The following is a 19,434-nucleotide window of genomic DNA, read 5'->3' as shown; positions in this document are numbered from 1 at the left end:
TATAAATATTTTTTGATATAAATTTTTTAATATTATTAATATTTTATTAATATTATTAATATTTATATTAATATTTTAATATTATTAATGGCTAATGTAATATTTTCGTTGAAATTGTGATCCAATGCAATTTTAATAATGGCACTGCATTGCAAAATAATTCATTACAATATTTTAGTAGGATAAAGATTTAGTAGGATCAAGTTTGCTAATAAATGAAAATGCACTTTGATTGCAATTTATTATTTTATTAAGATCATAACAGTACTTAATTAACCATTTGGTAAATGGCACGGTAATTAAAGTGCTGTCATCGTAGGAAGAGTAGACGTTAACATTATCGCTATGTTTTCTTAATAAGCAAAGGATAAATTATATTTTGTGAGAAAAATAAGATAGGAACGGAAAATCAGAGACAAGCTTATAATATATATGTATAGTATATAAGAAAATTTCAAATATAATTATTTCAAGAATATGGAAGTTATCAAGACAATCGGAAAGGAAAGCACGATCAGGAAGAATATTAGAATATCGTGCAGCACGTTATCATTATCGTTACGCCAGATAAAATAGCAAGATGTTAGGTTACTCGCTTGTTATAAGAAGCATTTGTCATTTACACTCGTTCACTTCGTGAAAACGCAAAATTTTTATAGAATATGTAAATTTAAAAATTAAATAAAGAATAAGCGTTATCGTTTATTTGTGTTCTCAAAATTCGAAATTTCTCTTGCCTTGTTAATTTTTTCAAAGAAAAATATATTGCTGATATATTGATTGTGTCATTAAAATTAAGTTCATCTATTCATCGATATAGTTTAACTTAAATGGAAAAATTCATTTATATTCTAAATTTATATAGAAACCATAAAATGACTCAATAGCTTTTAAATAAATTTGGAATATAGAAATATAAGTGATATATATTGATATTTAACAGGTTTTTTACGATTTGCATCAACAAGCACGAACTACTTTCACTTCAACAACGCTTTCCTGCCTAGTACCTTGATCGCCTTGAATTTGATTTTCTTTTCACATCTCAACAAGTCTCCGCCTTCCTATGACTTTCCTCTTCGATGCTAAGAGATTCACTTCAACGAGATATTTATCAATGCTATTCAATGCAAACGTTTGGGAATCTGGGTATTAAGATAAATTCTGAAAGAAATCCAAGGCCGAGAATTCGCGTGAAAGTAACAATCATTCGTTATTTTTACAATAACATGCTATCTACTGCACTGGCAACGTTTTATTGTGTAATGGCAAATTGGTTTTCCAAACTAATCGATCTAAAAAATGATTTTAAAGTATATTAAAAGTGATTTAAAAATATACAATCAGATTTTGATTTCTTCTATTCTATTATATATAGAAGAATTTTAGAAGGAACATTGAAGATATAAAGAAGACATTGATCAACCGATAATAAAAACCTAATGACGCGTTTACACTAATAAATTGTTGGCTTGGCAAGCTGGTCCTTTACTGGGCCAGTTGCACGCGCCCTCATTTGAATCAAACGTTAAGTGAACAGGACAATTAAAGATGTGAAGCGTGAATTTCTTCTTCCACTGGTCCCAGTGACAAATATAGAATTTATTACAAAGTCCGGGATGTCTGAAGAGACCTGGCCTAGCGCAATCGGTGACACCATTAATTATCTGATCAGGATCGTCATCATATTCTTCCTTTTCTTCTTCATTTTTCTCTTCGTATTCCAATTTTTTACCCATTCGATGACCCGAATGAGACTCGTAATTCCTCGCGGATGTTCTGGCATCTATCGTAGGTAAGTAAGAGAATGATGGTACATTGGTCGAAACGGTCGTCGTTTCCTGTGGACTAATTTTGAAGGGCTGTTCTGGGAAAACGTTGTAATTGGTAGAATAGTCATCCTCTTCAGAGTAGCCGAGATCGACGTAGATTTCAGAAGAATCATAGTTGGCCAGATTTATCTTGCCCTTGGAAGAATCGATCTGTTTCTTTCCTGGACCGCGAAGATTGGCAAAAGGATCGGCCTTGCACGTGCACTCTGCCCCAAGTTTTCCTAAAAGAAGTGGATGAAGATCACTCCACTTGACGATGACTTTGCCTTTGCTTTCAGGCGACTTTGTAGTAACTTCGTATGAAAATGTCGAAGGTTGAATGCCATATCCGGAACTTGAATAGGTATTCAATTTCATATCATATTTGGGTGAGGTATACTTGATAGTGCCTCTATCACAATTTGTAGTTAATTTATTGGTTTTATCTCTTGAAATATCCAGATTTGTTGGAGAGCCACCTGTAGGGACTGTCCCTAGAGAAAACGGAGTAGTCGAAAATCCTCGGCTGGAATAATATATGTTGGAAGGTCTGAATGTGATGGGCGAATGGAACGATGAAGGACTGTATGTAACGTCAGAGATCGGTAAAGGTTTCTTATACGTTCGTAATCCGATGAGCTCTGGTTGTACGGTCACTGCAGATAAGTTGTATTTTGTGGTAGACACAGTCACGCCAGCTTCAATCGACTTTGGTGGGAGATACCCCAACGAGGAGCTATGGCCTGTCTGGCCGCTTGAATCAGTCCGTTGGAAAGGCACTCCTAAACCAATGTTAGACATGGATATTGACGCAGTCTGAGAATCGCCCGTTCTTTCGATGAATTGATTATCATTTAACAATGGAATGGTCATCGGAGAGATCGGTCGAGAAATCTTGTAACCGGTATCGATCACAGGTCTGACGGTTGGAACAGCTATCGGAATCTTAAATGATTCAAAAGGAGTCGTTTTGTAAATTTCTGGATGTTCAGAAGTATGAGTTACAGGTCTGATTGTCGACATTGGTAAGCGGCTGAAAGACGGCGGCGATGTCGTAATCGGTACATTACTTCCGGCCAACACAATTGGCGTTGAAGAGAACGTGGCACCGCTAGTTCCAAATTGAATGGTTGGTTTAAAATACGAATAGCCGGAAGTAGTTGATTGTACAGTGAAGCGATCACCCGGAACATCCGGTATAGCTTTCGAGGAATAGCCAGGTAAAGTCAAAGTAACGGACAGATTGTCAGTAGATGATGTACTAGTATATCCAGCGACGTTCCCTTCAAATGCCTTTTCGCTGATATTATCGGGGCTATAAGTAGGTCTACGATCACCTGTGCTTATTGAGTAACTACCACCACCTCCGAGAACAGCAGTGGTTATACCTGTCCTGGTTGGACCAGTCTTCGTAAATCCATTTGATGTAAAAACAGCCGATTTACTCAAAGAATATCCTGAAGTAGGTGAGTTTTCGAATCTAGAATCGTAAATGCCATCAGTACTTTCTACTCTACCGGATACAATTAAATCGGGAAGACTAGTGCTGGTTAGCCTATAGTCCGAAATATCTTTCTCTGTATACTTGTTAGTGTTGTAAGCGGAATTGAACGTAACAGTGCTGCGTCCTTCATCAGTTCTATAGTTTTGAGGAGTTGTAGGTATCAAGCCTTCGCTTGGAGTGCTACTCGAATAGATAATTGAACCTCTCGTAGGGGCATTGCTGATGCCATGATAAGTTGATTGCGATTCATATGATTTATGAGTCGAGCTTTTGATTGCCGAATCTGGTTGAATGAAACCACCTACAGATATTTCAGGAGCCGTTTGTCCGAATATGTTAATATTTGGAGTAAAGTTATCTTTTAATAAGACACCAGCTGTTGAAGGACCATTTATTGAAATTGTAGGATTTGGCGTTTCGGATTTTTCGTATATTAGAGTTTCTGGACTGGCTGATCCAACGTTTATAGTCTTCAAATTGCTACTTACATATCCTGCTGTTTCAGGAGAGGCGACGTAGCCAGGTCGACCTCCTCCAGTTAGGATTTTAACGTTTTGGTTAATAGCAGGAGTTAATACTGCTCCGGGAACATTTCTGTGGATACTGGATATGGTTTCCGAAAAGGAGTCACCAATAGTATTACTTCCGTCTCTGCTAGTAGCTCCAGTTTGAATAGCACTAAGAGTGTTTTTCTGAATATCGTAACCAGTAGGAATCTCATTGCCAAAGATACTTATGTTTAAGTTAGTTTTCCCGTAGCCACTTGTTAAACCGATTCCACTCGTTCCAGTCGTTCCGACGTGGTCTCTTTCTCCAGTTGTTCCAATCGAGGGATAAATCGAGGGCTCTTCGTGTTGTACGAATACAGGAATCCTATATCCTTTCTCATTGTCATATCTATAGTTTGTCGAAGTGCCTGTTGGTCTAGAAGTAAAACCTACTTGTTCGGAAACTGTTCCAGAAATTCCTGAAGTTTCCAGTTTAAACTTTGGAACATCACTAACAAAATTAATTCCTGGGATTTGACTTGAACTCGTTGTACTGTGCAAACTTGATTCTATTCCAGATTTAATTGATACACCAACATTTTCAGTAAAGCCAGAGCTGATACCGCCCGTAGCTGTAGAATATCCTACATCTATCGGTTCTTTGTATGCTGTTGGTCTCGTATATTTTTTATCAGTCGATCCTGTTATTTCGATTTTGCCGCTAGCACCAGGATAAGATACAGATCCGAATGATGGGCCGGTTTCACCGAATGACGATTGATGTCTTACTGTTCCTGGATAGATACCGGTAGAAGTCGAGAAATCATTAACATTAAGTGTGCTGGAACCTGCGTATACATTCGTCGATCCATCATATTTAGGACTAGTAGATTGTATGTGGACATCAATGGATGATCCAGGTAATCTAGATTCGAAGTAATTCCTTCCCGGAATTCTCGAATAACTTGTATCTATTATCGGACTACTCGTACTAACGCTTCCTGCATAACCATTTGCCAAATTAGGATACCTTGAGATAGGTTTTTGCAAATAAGTTACACCTTGCTCCTTTAAATGACTTCCACTAGCGGTTCCAGAATACTCTCCCGTTGTAGATCCAGAAAAACTTGCAGTAGTCCCTTCTGAATGACTTCCGCTAGCGGTTCCGAAGTACTTTCTTGATGTAGATCCGGAAAAGTCTGCAGCAACTCCTCTCAATGATTCCCTGTTTGCAAATCCAGTATTAAATCCACCAGTAGATACAGAGTATCCAGAGCCATCTTGGCCAGTAGATACAGTAGTATATTCAGTATATCCATCGCCAATTTTACTTGTAGAATATTCTATATCACGTTCTTCACCGACAATTGTACTAAGTGGTACCGAACTAATCTGTATGTCGGATGATTTGCTATATATTGGATCAGAAGACACTGCTCCTCCATATTTAGTGGATTTAGAATAATCAGTACCGACTACATTGGACAATCCTACATGTCCAGGACCAGAAATCATCACATCAGAGTGTTTACCAATATCTCCCGCAGTGGCTCCAAAATAATTTGTACTGTGAATATTGGTACTGGTTGTTCTAGAATAATCCATGTCGGAGTAATCCGTTCCCGCAGTCACAGAGTATTCCGGTAAACCGCTGCTGACGTAACTGCCAACTCCAACGCCAATAGAGGTTCTTGGAGTGCTTCCATAATTGTATTCGTGGCTGATATAATTTGATCTAGATTCCGAGCAAGCTGGAACCAGCCAAGGCCACTCGCACACTAACTTCTTCTCATCGAATACCAAGCCGTACGGACAGCGGAATTCGAACGCTGTTAGTTCTTCTCCAATTCCTGTCAATATTAACATAATTACATAAATTTATATAATATTTTATTTTATGTGCGTTGTAAATTTGAAGAAAAATACTATATAAATATGTTGCAACGATACTATATAAATATGATGAACGAATTAACATGTGTTCTACAATTAATAATGCTTTCTTTAGCGATTTTGAATAATACACAAGATTTATTTACGAGTGCATAAATAAATTCATTAAACACATAACACACCTAAGTCCATGCAAGCAAAGAACCAACGGCAATTTTGTGGATCCGCATAATAACCGGATTGAGAACATTCAAATCTCTTCGGAGTGACAGGAGCAATCTCGCTGCTACCAGGACATGGTGAACCTTCAGACAACGAGCCTGGCCAAACACAAACTTCCGTGCGCTCATCAAACGACAGTCCAGCTGGACAATCGAATTCGAAAACGGAATAGTCTTCTATCGCTTGATTGAATTTCACGCAGCGATAGAATCTGCAAAAGAACATTATTTATATTGGACATTATTTATATAGTATATACTTACATAAAGAAATCCAAGTTTCGTAATGTTCTTTTTTGTTTAATTAAATAGTTTATATACAGTTATTACTGATGTTAGTCATACATAATTACCTATTGCAACTTTTTGGATGGACGAAGTAACCTTGACGTTTGCAAATGAACTCGGTTTGTATATTTTCGCGTATGGCTCTGATATGCCCCTCTGTGTCTACAATCCGAGTGACACGAAAGCTAGATGTTTTTGCATTATTTGGATACGAAAATTGCATTTGCTAAAATTTCAATGAATTAGTAAAAATAGAAGCAGTTTGATATAAAAATAATCTCACTCACACGCGCGCGCGCACGCACACACACAAAACACATACATGAAGCTCATCTTCTAGCGCACTGAGTACAGCTCGTCTCGATTTTTTTCTAAACTCCGTGAAGGAATGATAAATTTCTTGCGTGAGCGGTACTTCGCACTCAGTCTCCATGTCATTTTCTATATTTCGCAAGGCCAATCCCGCCAAGTCTCGCAAAAATACATATTTCCCCTAAAATTAATTTTGATGTATAGACAATACAAACATCAGTTGCTTTTATAAAAGCTAAATAAATTTTGAAAGATATTTTATAATCTATTTAATCTTAAACAATGGCGTCATAACTCATTTTTTACATAAGAGTGAACAACTGGGAAATTCGCATACACACCTTTATTCCGACCGAAATCTTATCTTCAAAAGCAATCCACGTCTTGTTTTGAAATGCGTAAGGCGCTGTGAGATCTTCATCTCGTTCTACAATCCATTCCCCGTTGTTTATAGCTTCGCAGAGCTACAACATAAATAGTTTAAAAATAGATTTCATTCGAAGGAAAACAATGATAGCAGTTATAAAGGTTACAACTGTATAAATTTTATATATAAATTATAGAATAAATCAGAGACCCTATAATCAGAGTATGGCCTCGAGAATATCCAGAATTTTTCTTCAAAATTGTGCGAAAGAGACGGATATGTGCTATCTCACTCTTATTCCCTCTGCAATGGCGCTATAAATGTGGCAGTTTTATAAACTTCATAACTCCTGGCTAATAAGTAAACACACAGTGAATATACGAATTCTGTATAGATCCACTTTTTCACATAATATCTAGTATTTCTTTTTGAGTAAAAATGCTTGGATACGTCAGTATTTTTTTGCAACATTTATCGGCAAAAAGCTAGATAATAAATTACAACTGGTGTGAATTGAAGAAAAATGGATTAATCACAGACGAGACTACGTCGTAATCAGATTCTGATTACAGGGGTTCTAGAACAAATGTACTTACATTTAAACTTATAAATATATTTAAACTATAATGTATTTTATAATTATTGCAACTATAATAATTTAACTATAAAAATTGTATTATGTTATAGTTGAAAAAATTATTTCATAGTTGCAACTGTAAAACAGTTTATTCAACTATTATATTAATTTAATATACAAAACTTGTACAAGTCATTTTTATAATAATAGCCATCACTATGCCTTTTTCTGTGAGTATTGCAATCTTTAATGGACTTGTATTTCTTCCAGTTAAACTGTTGAAATCATAAGCAAACATAATTCGAGGAAATACGTCACACCTCTTTACGATCGATTGACACAGGCTCCTTCTCCGTAGTTTTTGATCTTGGGGCGTTCTCCTCCGGATTCTTCAAAGTGAATTTGTACGCATTGACCGGCACGGTTATCATGATCTTCTGCTTGGATGCTCCTAATCCACTTATTAAGTCTATCAAGCTATCTGTATTTAGCATGTCGAAAAGTCCTATCAGACGCGAGGGATGAAAGGTGACGAAGGCTCCGTCTTCGTCCGTCATGTAATCCGTTGACAGTGTAAATAGGTCAACATATCTAATAAAAAAGAAAAGAAATTAGAATATAGTAAGCTCAGTTAATCTTCCGCGAAGCAGATAGAAAATCAACATGAATCATATGTGGGTATATCTCATACCCCATACTATACTTTATCATAAATATACTATAATTTAGTGATGGGGTACTAACGCATTCTCTGATTGCAAACCGACAACATGTGCGTGATACTTTTAGAAAGTTATAGAAATTCATCTTGCTGGGGTATGTCACATCCCACCTAATTCATGGGGATAATTAAAAATTTAAATTAGAGGTAAGAAGGCAATGAGCCATGCGAGTTGTACTTGCGTTACAATAATGTATTATTTAAACGAACTCGTCCTATTTCAGTGTATCAGTTGAAATTATACAATTTAATATTTTATAAATTCACAATCACAAAAGAAAAAAACAATTTGAAAGATAAAAGAATGATAAAAATACTTTGGTGACCGTCGACCAACCGGAATTAATTTCGTGTCAACTAAAATAATTCGTACTTCATGAGTTCCTTAACATCAAACTGCTTGGCTAAATCCTCCGATCTTATAGGTAATGTCATGAAAATCCTTTTGTCGTAAGATTTTTTAATCATTTCGTCTTTGAGACTTTTGATAAAATTATAAAGACGCTCTTTTGAGCCCGCCGTTATATTCAGTTCTACGCCATCCACCTTGAACAAAGGAAAGACTTCTTTCTATCAACTTATCAATGTATACTTTTGTAATTTAACATTTGCATTTAGATTTTGTTTTATGAATGTTTATTTTAATTAATATTTTTTTAACAGCCTACTCTATCATTCAGGACTACTTGAATATGTGTGTGTGTGTGCGTGCATATATATATATATTTTTTTTTTTAAACACACACACACACACACACACGCACACGCACGCACGCACGCACGCACACACAACGTAATTATTCAATTTTTAAATCATCTCGGAAGATAAGATGTCAATAAAAAATACCATACCTCTTTCATAATAGCAATAATTCGAGCGATAGCTTCCTGTCGTACCATGGCAGAATTTTTGAGCATCATCGTGGGATCGTGTATAGAAATGACAAACTGAAGAGGTGAATGCATCTCTTTTAAAGATTTTCGCAAGTCAGAAATATCTGGAACGTTTTATTTACGATACTAAACAACAAATTTTGATCAATATTTTATTTCTTAACAAATAGTAGATGTTTCTTGTAGGACTTTACACTGAATAAAGATATTGCTTTCAAAAAATTCCATCACCCTTCAATTTTTAGGAACTTCGTTTTTAATTTCTTATGCAATAACACAAATTCATAATATATATAATATATATAGCTGTGAGAAATTTAAATATTTTTTATACTGTATATGAAAATAAATGTAATGATATGAAGTCTCTTTTATTGTTTATGTACAATTTTGAATAAAATATTTAAAATATAAAAATTTATTGCTGATATTTAATGTCAAATAATGATGCTGATTTACAAGATTTCTGTTTTTCAAATTTGAATAATGATTTGTATATATTTTATTCCGTAAAGTAAAAGAAAAAAATATAAATTATTTAAATCTCTGGAGTTTTTAAAAAGTAAAGTCATTGATTTCTCAAAATCAATTACTTTACAGTGGATAATAAGACCTTTTTAATTTTATATTCTTTTTCAACAGCTAAAAATACATAATAGAATTACCATTTAGATATTAAGAAACAGAAACCTTATAAATCAGTGTAACTGATAATACTTTGGGATAAATGTCATTCGTCAAAAACTTTGCTCAAATCTAATCAGTTATATTCTTATTAGTATCTTATTAATATTTATGATGTTTCTTTGTGTTGAATTGAATTAATCTTGTCTCGCTTCCCTCTTTCACAAATATTTTGTTATATTCATTAATTCAAATTTTTAATAGCGAAATTTCTTATTTTGAAATGGTTCGAACGACTCGAAGTGCACCTCTTGTTATTAGGATATTGCGCTTACCGGAAGTTGAAAGATTTCTCACATCATGATTTTGATGTACCAGAGTGGTACAGTCGCACACAGAGCCGGTTAGAAGCTTCACATCGAAGATGGAAGTATAGCAAAGAATCTCTTTGATAGGTGAAGTTGTTTTCTTTGGACATTCTGCAACAGATTAAAATATTTTGATTTTGCATTACAATTTTGCATTTGATGTAATATTTAGTTGAAACGAGCAAGAGAAGCGGAAGTTTCAATCGGTTGACATCATCGATTGATCACAGTGCGTTATTGTGATTATGACTATGTACTTAGTCTTTTGCATAGTCACGTGAGCTCTTTAAAAAAAGAAAGAAACATTCAAAGGATGATCCGCAGAAGATTAAAAAGAGAATTGCATATGCTTTATTAATAATGAATAGTCCCGGATATATTGAGATAATAACCGTGTGCAATTATCGCGCGTATGATTGAGCATAAAACATTGCGTACAGATTATATGATGCTTGCGAAAATTCTTTACATAAATATAAACATTATTTTCTCGCATATAAATATATTACAAATGTCATTTGCGACTTGCGCTCACTGAACGTTTAATCGGACAAGTAAAACCGAGACGATTATTTCTCATTAAAGGCAGGTGTAAAAGAATTTATTTAAAAGCAAAAACGTATCATACATTTTACGTTTTATCTTTGCTATAGGAAATTAATTTTATTAAATCAAAGCACGCATTTTATTCGTAAGATCGATTCGACTTACGTCGGCTTGAAAGTATAATCGGAATTTCGAGCATGTGTCAATGCACACGATTGATGATATAAATGGTATCGTCCTTGCAGGGATGGTCATCAGTTGTGTAATTCAACCTTAAGCCCATTCTGTAATTACGTAAGCGCGATAGTTGTAAGTGGTTGTGGTGTAAGGATTGACCAATTACAGTCAAATATTCGTTTCATATTCGACTGTGATTGGTCAATTCTTACAACCACTTACAACTACGCTTACGTAGAATAGACTTTAAAGGACGCCGCGTATCCGATACGCGTGTAATGTAATCGGTAGATCATTTTTCGCATTGTATTTATTCATATTTTGTCGATGCGTGCTATTTAATTCTGTGAATGTACTATTCAATTTTCACCTTATTTACGGAAGTACGCAACTTAATCAAGAATTTATTGGGTTAGAAATATTTATGTCAAAAAACGTATATTCTTTAAAATCATTAAAGTTAAGTGAAACGTGTTCCGATATTTATTAATTCCTTTAAAAATTTATTTGTGTATAAAATTTCAATTTATTTTCTATTACATCTCAATAAACACATGTTAATACATTATACGTTTATTAAATATAAAATTTAAAACCTATACTCTAAGTGATATAAAATTTAATATCTATACTCTAAGCAGAATCGTAAGACTCTATCGTAACATATTCCTGTAAAACTTGTAAGAATTTTTAAGTGCTTATACAATCTTTTTACAGACAGCTTCTTACTAGCCATAAAATTTACAAGAAATCATAGATATTTATGAATAATCGTACATTTTATGATACATACGCATAAAATTAGAATATATTAGTCATAAGTCTTTACAAGTCATATCATTAAAAATTTATAATTAAATTGTACATATATAAATTGCTAAAATTCAAAAATGTATTATTAAGTTTTAAGTTAGATATTTATATTTCTCACAATGTGTAATGTTATCAATATCAAAGAAATAATGATAAATCCAAATCCTTGAGTTAAATATTTTGTTATTTTTACAATACAATAACTTCCACATGTGTCAAAATATAAAGCAATTCATTTCTATAATTGCTTTTGTAATTATTCTGTAATTATTTAAATAATAAATTAAATTTGAGTCAAATTTAATACTTCTTTTAGTTTAACTCTATAAATAAATTAACGACATGTTGAGTAAGAGTATTATTAAGGACTGGTGACTGATAGAAATGATTCAAATAGATATAATTTGACATTAAATTTAACAGTGTAAAAAAAAATAGGAAATGTTTTCTTTTTAAAATACTTTGGGATATATAAAATTGCAGAAAATGCTTCAAAAATTTATAAAAAATGATGAGAAGAAATGTAAGAAGAATTGTTTTCAAGAATCACACTTACTTGCCGTTCCGATCGTTATGAGTGCGAACGACATTAGAAGAACACCACGACCCACCATTGTGTTTTTCACAAGGATTCCCGATCAGCAACACTGAAATCGCGATCAATCGCGATCGATCACAGCCGGATTGGTACTAAAGACGCAGGAGATCACACTCAAACTGTTGAACGGCGCATCGGGATTTCGCATAAGTTACGCCTGTGTCACACTACGCATTAGAGATTGAGGATTGCGAATTTTGAAGATTAGAATTCAGCCATTTAGAATGAAACGGATTAAAATTAAAATTATCTGATTGGTCGAATTCTAATCTTTCTATTAATAAAAAGGTTTTCTTTTTTCTCGTCTTTCGCACCTTCAATTCTCTGTCTTGTCCCTGTCAAAGGAAGAATCCAATGATCCTTCGAGTTTGAGTGCGCGGTTTACACTGAAGTTTCTGGAGGACGCGTGCTCTCTTAGTAAACCCTGTCGATCTCAACCGGATGGCAGTGAGAATCAAAGATCGAAAGGGAAGGCACCGAACAAACAAGCGAAGATGAAAAAAGAGGGAGAGAGAGAGAGAGAGAGAGAGAGAGAGAGAGAGAGAGAGAGAGAGAGACCGGAGGTCATCGGGATCGATGGATCGCTGGATCGCGGGTGGGGTACTGTCCCAGATCGGGATACTTTCCGTGTTACGCGTAACGATGTACGATCGTGAAATAAGGTAACACATGCGAGCGAGCACGCAAAGCATCTTTCCTCTTTTTTTTGTTTCGAGCAAATTAAATGACTAATTGTAAAAGCAGCCAATTGTTAAAAATTGCAATTTCGGACAGCTATGTTACAATTAAATGATCAATGTGTTGTAACGAACTGTCGTCAATGTATCTTAGAAAATACGCTCGAACAGTAAGATTGATTCTCGTATTAGATTGATTAATCTAAAATATTCTACCAAATATTTTTTAAATTAATCTCCGGCATCACAGATATGCAATCTCGATAGCGTTATGTTTCGATAGGTCGAGTATTGAATTTTATCTGGAGAGCTGCACCTGCGATTATCAGAAACTCACGCGTCGGTCGTTTGCTTCAAACTGCTACTGTGTGTAATCCAACTCCGTTCTCTCGGTGCAACATGAGAGTCGTCCAATAGCTTGGAATCCCCGCTGCTGTATTAGCACTAATGTGTACTGGTATATTCATCGATGAATTCCTCTTAAATCTAGATGGTTACATCATTGAATTAAACTAAACTTCGATGAAGTTTAGTTTTATTTTTACGCAAACATCTGATATTTTTTTTTTTTTTAAATATCCTGCCAATAAAGGATGTTTTCCGGATTTTTAGGACTATAAGAGACAAATTTTCCTATGAAAAAATTTTTTTTTCATGATTCAAAAATAGAAAGGTACTTCACTCAGTAAAAGGACATAGTGATGTATAAGTGATGTATAAGTGATCTACATCTCATCAATTCTACATATGTACATTTCATCATGAAGAATTAATGTTCATAAATGAGTAAATTACATTATGGTTACTACAACTATAAAATACTTTATTTAATTGTACATCTGTGTACATTAATTTTATATAACATAAAGTTTATATTATAATTTTCATCTATATAACTACTATCACTGTGTTTTACTCTGCTCGAAAAAAATAATTTTGCTACAGAAGAAAAGACATAGCAACTATAATATATACAGTCTTAGAAAACAACATCGTCACATTATTTTAAAGACTTAAAAAATTGTATATCCTAGCATTTCATATTCTAGTAATTCACAATTACTAGATAATATGATGTTGAATGTATGCGATTGTTTATCAACTTGTAGATTGATTGATAATGTTGACTAACGCTTTTTTAATTTTTACTATAATGGTTTCTCGTCGGCGACTAAGGAATTCTTTGCAAAATTAATCGACTTCGTAAGCAAACGGATCAGCACACTAATTATGATTTAACTAAAAACAAATGACATCTACCACACGATATTTATATAAGTTCAGTGACATCAGTCATTATATTATATTAATCCACACACACACACACACACACACACACACACACACACACACACACACACGCACACGCACACACACACACACACACATACGCGCGCGCGCGCGCTCTAATAATTTTATTTTATTACAGCTGAAGAGGGCTAAGTAAAGTCCGAAATATACAGTATAAAGACACCAATGTTCATTTAAATGTAAATTAATAAATTTAATTTGTAATTTTATTTATCTAACAATTGCTTGTTTGTTAAATTACTGACCTTAAATGGATTAGTAAACTTGCTTATTGTACTGTTTATGTTTAAGAATATCATCATCTATAATACTTCCATGTCATCATGATTGTAGTTTTTCACAATCAAACGGAATCGAATGTGATTTTGAAATTGTACGATCTGAAGTCTAGATCTACAAGTTGATAAACAAGCGGGAATCGAAAGAACCACCGAATGAGTCAATAATAAGCCTGATTTGTCGACATGCCGAGTTGTAGACGTTTCTGCGTCATTTTCATCAGTGAGCGAAACGGTCACTATTGCGATAAAGATAATAAATTATTTTAATTTAAAGAAAAAAAGGAATGAGACACGTTCGATGCCGTAACGCGTTTTAATGCTTTCATTGTTATCTGCATTGTTAATCACATTTTCTATACTTTATTTCTTCGATTCCGAGAATTTGCCTTGACTTGTCTAATAAAAGAGAGAGATTTAGAATACCCTAAATCTTTTACTTTTGTATAGTAAAAGGATTACTATCTATAAAAGTCTACTTGAAATTACATGACAAAAATAAAATATATATCTTATTTTTCATTGCTTATTAGTCTTTTTGAAATTTTACTTGTTAAAAATTTTTTGTTTTTAATCGCATATATAAAAATTATTTATGTACAGACATTCCTGCTAAGTAAAAATTAGGTAGAAAAATCATAACATTAATAATTTTTATGCGAAACGGAAAATGAAAAATTTTTTGTAGATAAATCTTCAGAATTAATGAAGAATGAGACATCTTATTTTTCATATAATTTAGAATTAAGTAGAAACTTAATGGTAAAGTCTAAATGATTTACAACATTATCAATTAAGAGGTTTATATAATGGGAAGAGCACATGTAGTTATCTTGGCATTTCATGCGATTGTTACACGAATCATCTATGACTAATTTGTTCATCGCAAATTACTTATTCTTTCTGAAAATTCTATTTAACATTAGCGTTATTTGACTCTTTTATAGCATACATAACATAGTTGAAAATCTTGTGTTAAATTTATCGCATTTTATGTGTCCAAACGCGGTTTGCTCAAATTTTTGTATTAATTTAATACGAGATGAATATGTTAAAAAGAATAATACGGCCATTTTTGGAAAATACCATTTTTGGAAATATTTTCACTGTTCTCAAAAATAGTTGTATTTTCATTCACTTAGAGTGAGATTTCACGCCTAGTAATTTAGATTAAGAAAAGAATTCTTTTGCAAGAAAAAGAACGTTAAACTGTAAAAATGAACGCAATTTAATAATATTCGATAAAATTTTTTCTTTATATGAAAATCATACTTGATACAGTAATTCTTATGACTTTCATTCAATTTGAGTGATTCGTCATGCGTAGCTAGAACTTTTTGAAGAACTTTCATAATAAAATTTAATAAGAATTTAATAAAAATTATAACGACAGGAAAATGCTTATTGAATTAATTTTTTTAAGTAAGTAGTCTGTTGTCCTTTTTTTGAACGCGCGCGCATGCTGTGAATTTTTTTGTTACTCTTCTTATCATTATTGAATCCAGAAAATTGAATTGGAACAACTGAATCATACGATTCGTGAAAAGATTTATAATGAGATCAGGCTTGCAGCCGGATTGCACATTTCGATCGATTTTGCCTATTGTTGCATTTAAACTGCGCTCATTGCATCTAAACTGCGCTCGAAGACATCAAACGCTCGAGCTCAGGGATGATGTTATCTGTAAATTATAAAGGGCGCTTAGGAGACTATCAATCAATTTATAACTGTTGGCAGGCATTATGCCTATAAGAACAAATCTTTGATTCCTTCATTGGAAGGATCGCCTCATTGGAAAGCAAACCTGTTGTAAAAATGCGACTTTTAATCGATGGTTTATTCCTTCTTTACTACGCTTTACTACGCTTTGAGATTCCTTTAAAATTCCAAGAGAAGCTCTTTGTACATAAATGGTACAAAAATATACGCTCCCATATACTGTATAGTATGACGGTACATTCCTCTTGCAGCACGAAAAGAATGTGTAAAATTTAATGTTTCAAAACATGGTTATATTTAATTAGTTTGAAGGTAACGCAATAGAATAGAAAATACAAAAAAAAATTGCCTCTTAATGTTTCTGTTCACTCATCACTATTATTTCAGATTGTAACATTTCAGAAATAAAAAAATATGCAATAAAAATTTTTGCAAAATGTATTAATATAAAATATTTCAACAAAATAATACTTACAATCAATATAGAATCGATTTGTATAAAATATACTAAAAATTTTCTTTTAGTTTTGTTAATTAATAAAAACCGTTTATATTGGGTTGTCCGGAAAGTTCGTGCCGATTAATCTATATAATTTAATAAATGTATACTAAAATTTAAATTTTCTGCGTTTCAATTTTCCTTCATCATCGGCACGAACTTTCCGGACGACCCAATATCTTGAAATAAATTGCTTAATAAAAAACGAAATGATAGCTATGTTCACGCTTAAAGTTAAACTGTCAAATTAATAATAATATGTAGAAATAAATATGATTTATTATTTTTCTCAAATCAAAACAAATTTTTTTCTTACTAAAATAAAAAGAAGATAATTTCTTATATATTACGTGTTCCGTTTTATAGCTATGTCGAAATTATCCTTTTAGTTACGAGGTTGCAAGTAAGTGTTGTAACAATAATAATGTAATAAGTTAGCTGTGTTACCGTAATGGATCAGCTGATACTATAATTTCTGTTCAGATCTGTCTCTCTAACTCTGTCAATAAAGCATTTAATGTAATTCATTAACATAATTAATAAAAACTTACGGCTTTAATTAGCTTCATATATTTCTTTGGTATTCATTTTACTAATCTTCTAAATTTCTAAGTTTCAAATTTCAAAATTTCAAAATTTCTTTATTAAATATTTTAATAAATGGCGCAAATAAATATTTTAATAAATGGCGTAAATAATTATTATAATAAAAAGTTATTATAATAAAAATATCTTTCTCTTCTGAATAACACAAATGAAAAGTATATCACAGTATATCAGTTGTCCGTTACGGAACACAGCTAAAATTAGTTACAGGGCTTACCATAGTTAATCCAATCCGTAATTAAAAAATAATTTTCGACATAGCTAATGGAACACAACTTGTATAAATCTATTCTATCGATTGCAAATGTTTTATTAAAAAAATATTTCTGTTCAAATATAATTTGCAAAAATTTTTGTTATATCTTTTTATTCTTAATGTCATGATCTGAAAGTAGTGATGAATGAATAAGAACTTTAAGTCTTTTAGGCACAAGCTAAACTTTCTAATTTTCCGATTCATCATTATCAAAATATTTTTATTTATTTTACTATTGAAAAATAAATAAATTTGTGCTCTCTCTCTCAATATATCTCCTTAAATGATCGTTATGAGAAATTGTTCATTAGTAATTAGATATTATGTATGCTTTATAATAAGAAACAAAACAGCACTTATTTATAAAAAAAACTCATGGATTTCCTGGCGACGATGAATTTCTTCAACCTCGACTTTTATCATCCGGAAATCATCAGCAGAGAAAATCCTAGTCATCACATCTGACTTTTCTCCGCGTTGCTGTGGAATTAATTGTAGACGACAATTTTGTGAATTTGATTGGCCTTCGAGCGAGAACCGTTACGCGGAATAATTTTCGTTTTATCAAATGAGCCGACATACATATATCTTGTACCGTGATTTCGAGTCTTTTCTTTAAAGTCGAGTTGATTGTTTAAGGACGAGATAAGAAAAATCAAAGACAGAAGAAAAATTGTCATAAAAAAAAATGAGACAAGAGGAATAGCAAAAACAATTTTTAAGCTTATAGGTATATCTTTATTTATAATCGTAATCTAGAATAATTAAATATTTTGGTTTAACTTACAGACTCTCGTGATAAATGCATCGGAGATTAATTAATCTGATCTACCATTTTTTCATAGCTAAGTGGGTGTTTATGCCGTATTGATATAATCGGATGCTCAATGGAATAAAGACAGTTATCGTGCTGCGTAGATTACAAATCAGCGAGGCACGCTGTAGATTATATCACATTAAGAGGATGCTTGTCGCACGACGTCATTACAAAAGCCTGGCAGAATCTACGCGACTCGCCTCGGGAATCTCGGGATTGGGTTTCGCGTGATTACGCGTTTTAACGAATACGTGACACAGAGAGAGATTGAAGGAAATAATAATCTATATAATTGATGGATTACGCGAGAGAAACGAGAAGCCCGCTCTTTTTTGTGGAGCATATACGTCCACGCACACGTTCGCTTTCTCCAGAATTACGTCACACCGATGCACGCCGGTTTCTTTCGTCTGATCTCGTCCCAGGACCAGACACGCCCAACATCCAATCCTGGTGCAGTTGCATGCGATTCATCAAAATTATTTCATCTTCTCTGACCAGCTACTTAAGTATTCAAATAAAGACACTTGCATCTTATGGATTTTAGTATTTGGATGTACGAGTATCAAAATACTCGAGTATTCGCAGTTTAAATACTCAACTACTCGAATACTCTCTCGATGCTCAGGTGTTTAAAAAATTAAAGTGCATATGATGCACATAAGATGCTACTTGATTGTGACAATGTATGTATTTTTGAGTACTCGGGTTCCGTTTATCTAAGCAGAACAAGTCAGTATGATAATGTTAAAATGATCATTAAAAGTCATTTTTCAATCATTTCCGATTCATTTTAATGTCATTTTGACGTTAACATGACTTGTTGTTTCTGCTTGGGTATTCGTGTTGTCAATATATTATGTGTTGTCGACAGTGTTATAATTAAAAAAAATTGTCTAAGTATACATAAGATAAATCACGTAAATACGTCTTAGATAAGACCAAGATAATTTTATTTTAAATTTATCGAGATAAGAGATGAAATTAAAATCGTTTCTACATAATTTTAAAAATCTCTTTTAAGTAACTATTAAGTGTAAAATATTTAGTAAAATAATTTAATAAAAA

At 32.9% G+C, this 19,434-nt stretch overlaps 1 protein-coding gene across 3 annotated transcripts in view; it reads right to left on the bottom strand.

Moving 5' to 3' along the window:
* The window catches only part of LOC108685328, an 18,267-nt gene extending 5,029 nt beyond the window's left edge, over positions 1-13,238 (bottom strand). The window contains exons 1-12 of one of the 3 annotated variants that reach the window (XM_018190059.1): positions 13,196-13,238; positions 12,517-12,626; positions 12,161-12,369; positions 10,036-10,179; positions 9,035-9,180; positions 8,556-8,728; positions 7,782-8,052; positions 6,859-6,981; positions 6,528-6,698; positions 6,271-6,431; positions 5,879-6,129; positions 1,452-5,653 (exon numbers count right to left, since the gene is read on the bottom strand). In XM_018190059.1, coding sequence (XP_018045548.1) covers positions 1,452-5,653; positions 5,879-6,129; positions 6,271-6,431; positions 6,528-6,698; positions 6,859-6,981; positions 7,782-8,052; positions 8,556-8,728; positions 9,035-9,180; positions 10,036-10,179; positions 12,161-12,218 — 5,700 coding nt within the window. In that variant the 5' untranslated portion in view covers positions 12,219-12,369; positions 12,517-12,626; positions 13,196-13,238. Of the gene's footprint in view, positions 1-1,451; positions 5,654-5,878; positions 6,130-6,270; positions 6,432-6,527; positions 6,699-6,858; positions 6,982-7,781; positions 8,053-8,555; positions 8,729-9,034; positions 9,181-10,035; positions 10,180-12,160; positions 12,370-12,516; positions 12,627-13,195 lie in introns of those variants that run through there. The other 2 variants (XM_018190060.1, XM_018190062.1) reach the window with 2 other exon arrangements.
* Between the last annotated feature and the right edge of the window lie 6,196 nt (positions 13,239-19,434).

This window comes from Atta colombica, unplaced genomic scaffold (genome assembly GCF_001594045.1).
Source record: "Atta colombica isolate Treedump-2 unplaced genomic scaffold, Acol1.0 scaffold150, whole genome shotgun sequence".
Taxonomy (NCBI): domain Eukaryota; kingdom Metazoa; phylum Arthropoda; class Insecta; order Hymenoptera; family Formicidae; genus Atta; species Atta colombica.
The sequence above is the reverse complement of the archived record's forward strand: the minus strand, read 5'-3'. Positions and strand labels throughout refer to the sequence as shown.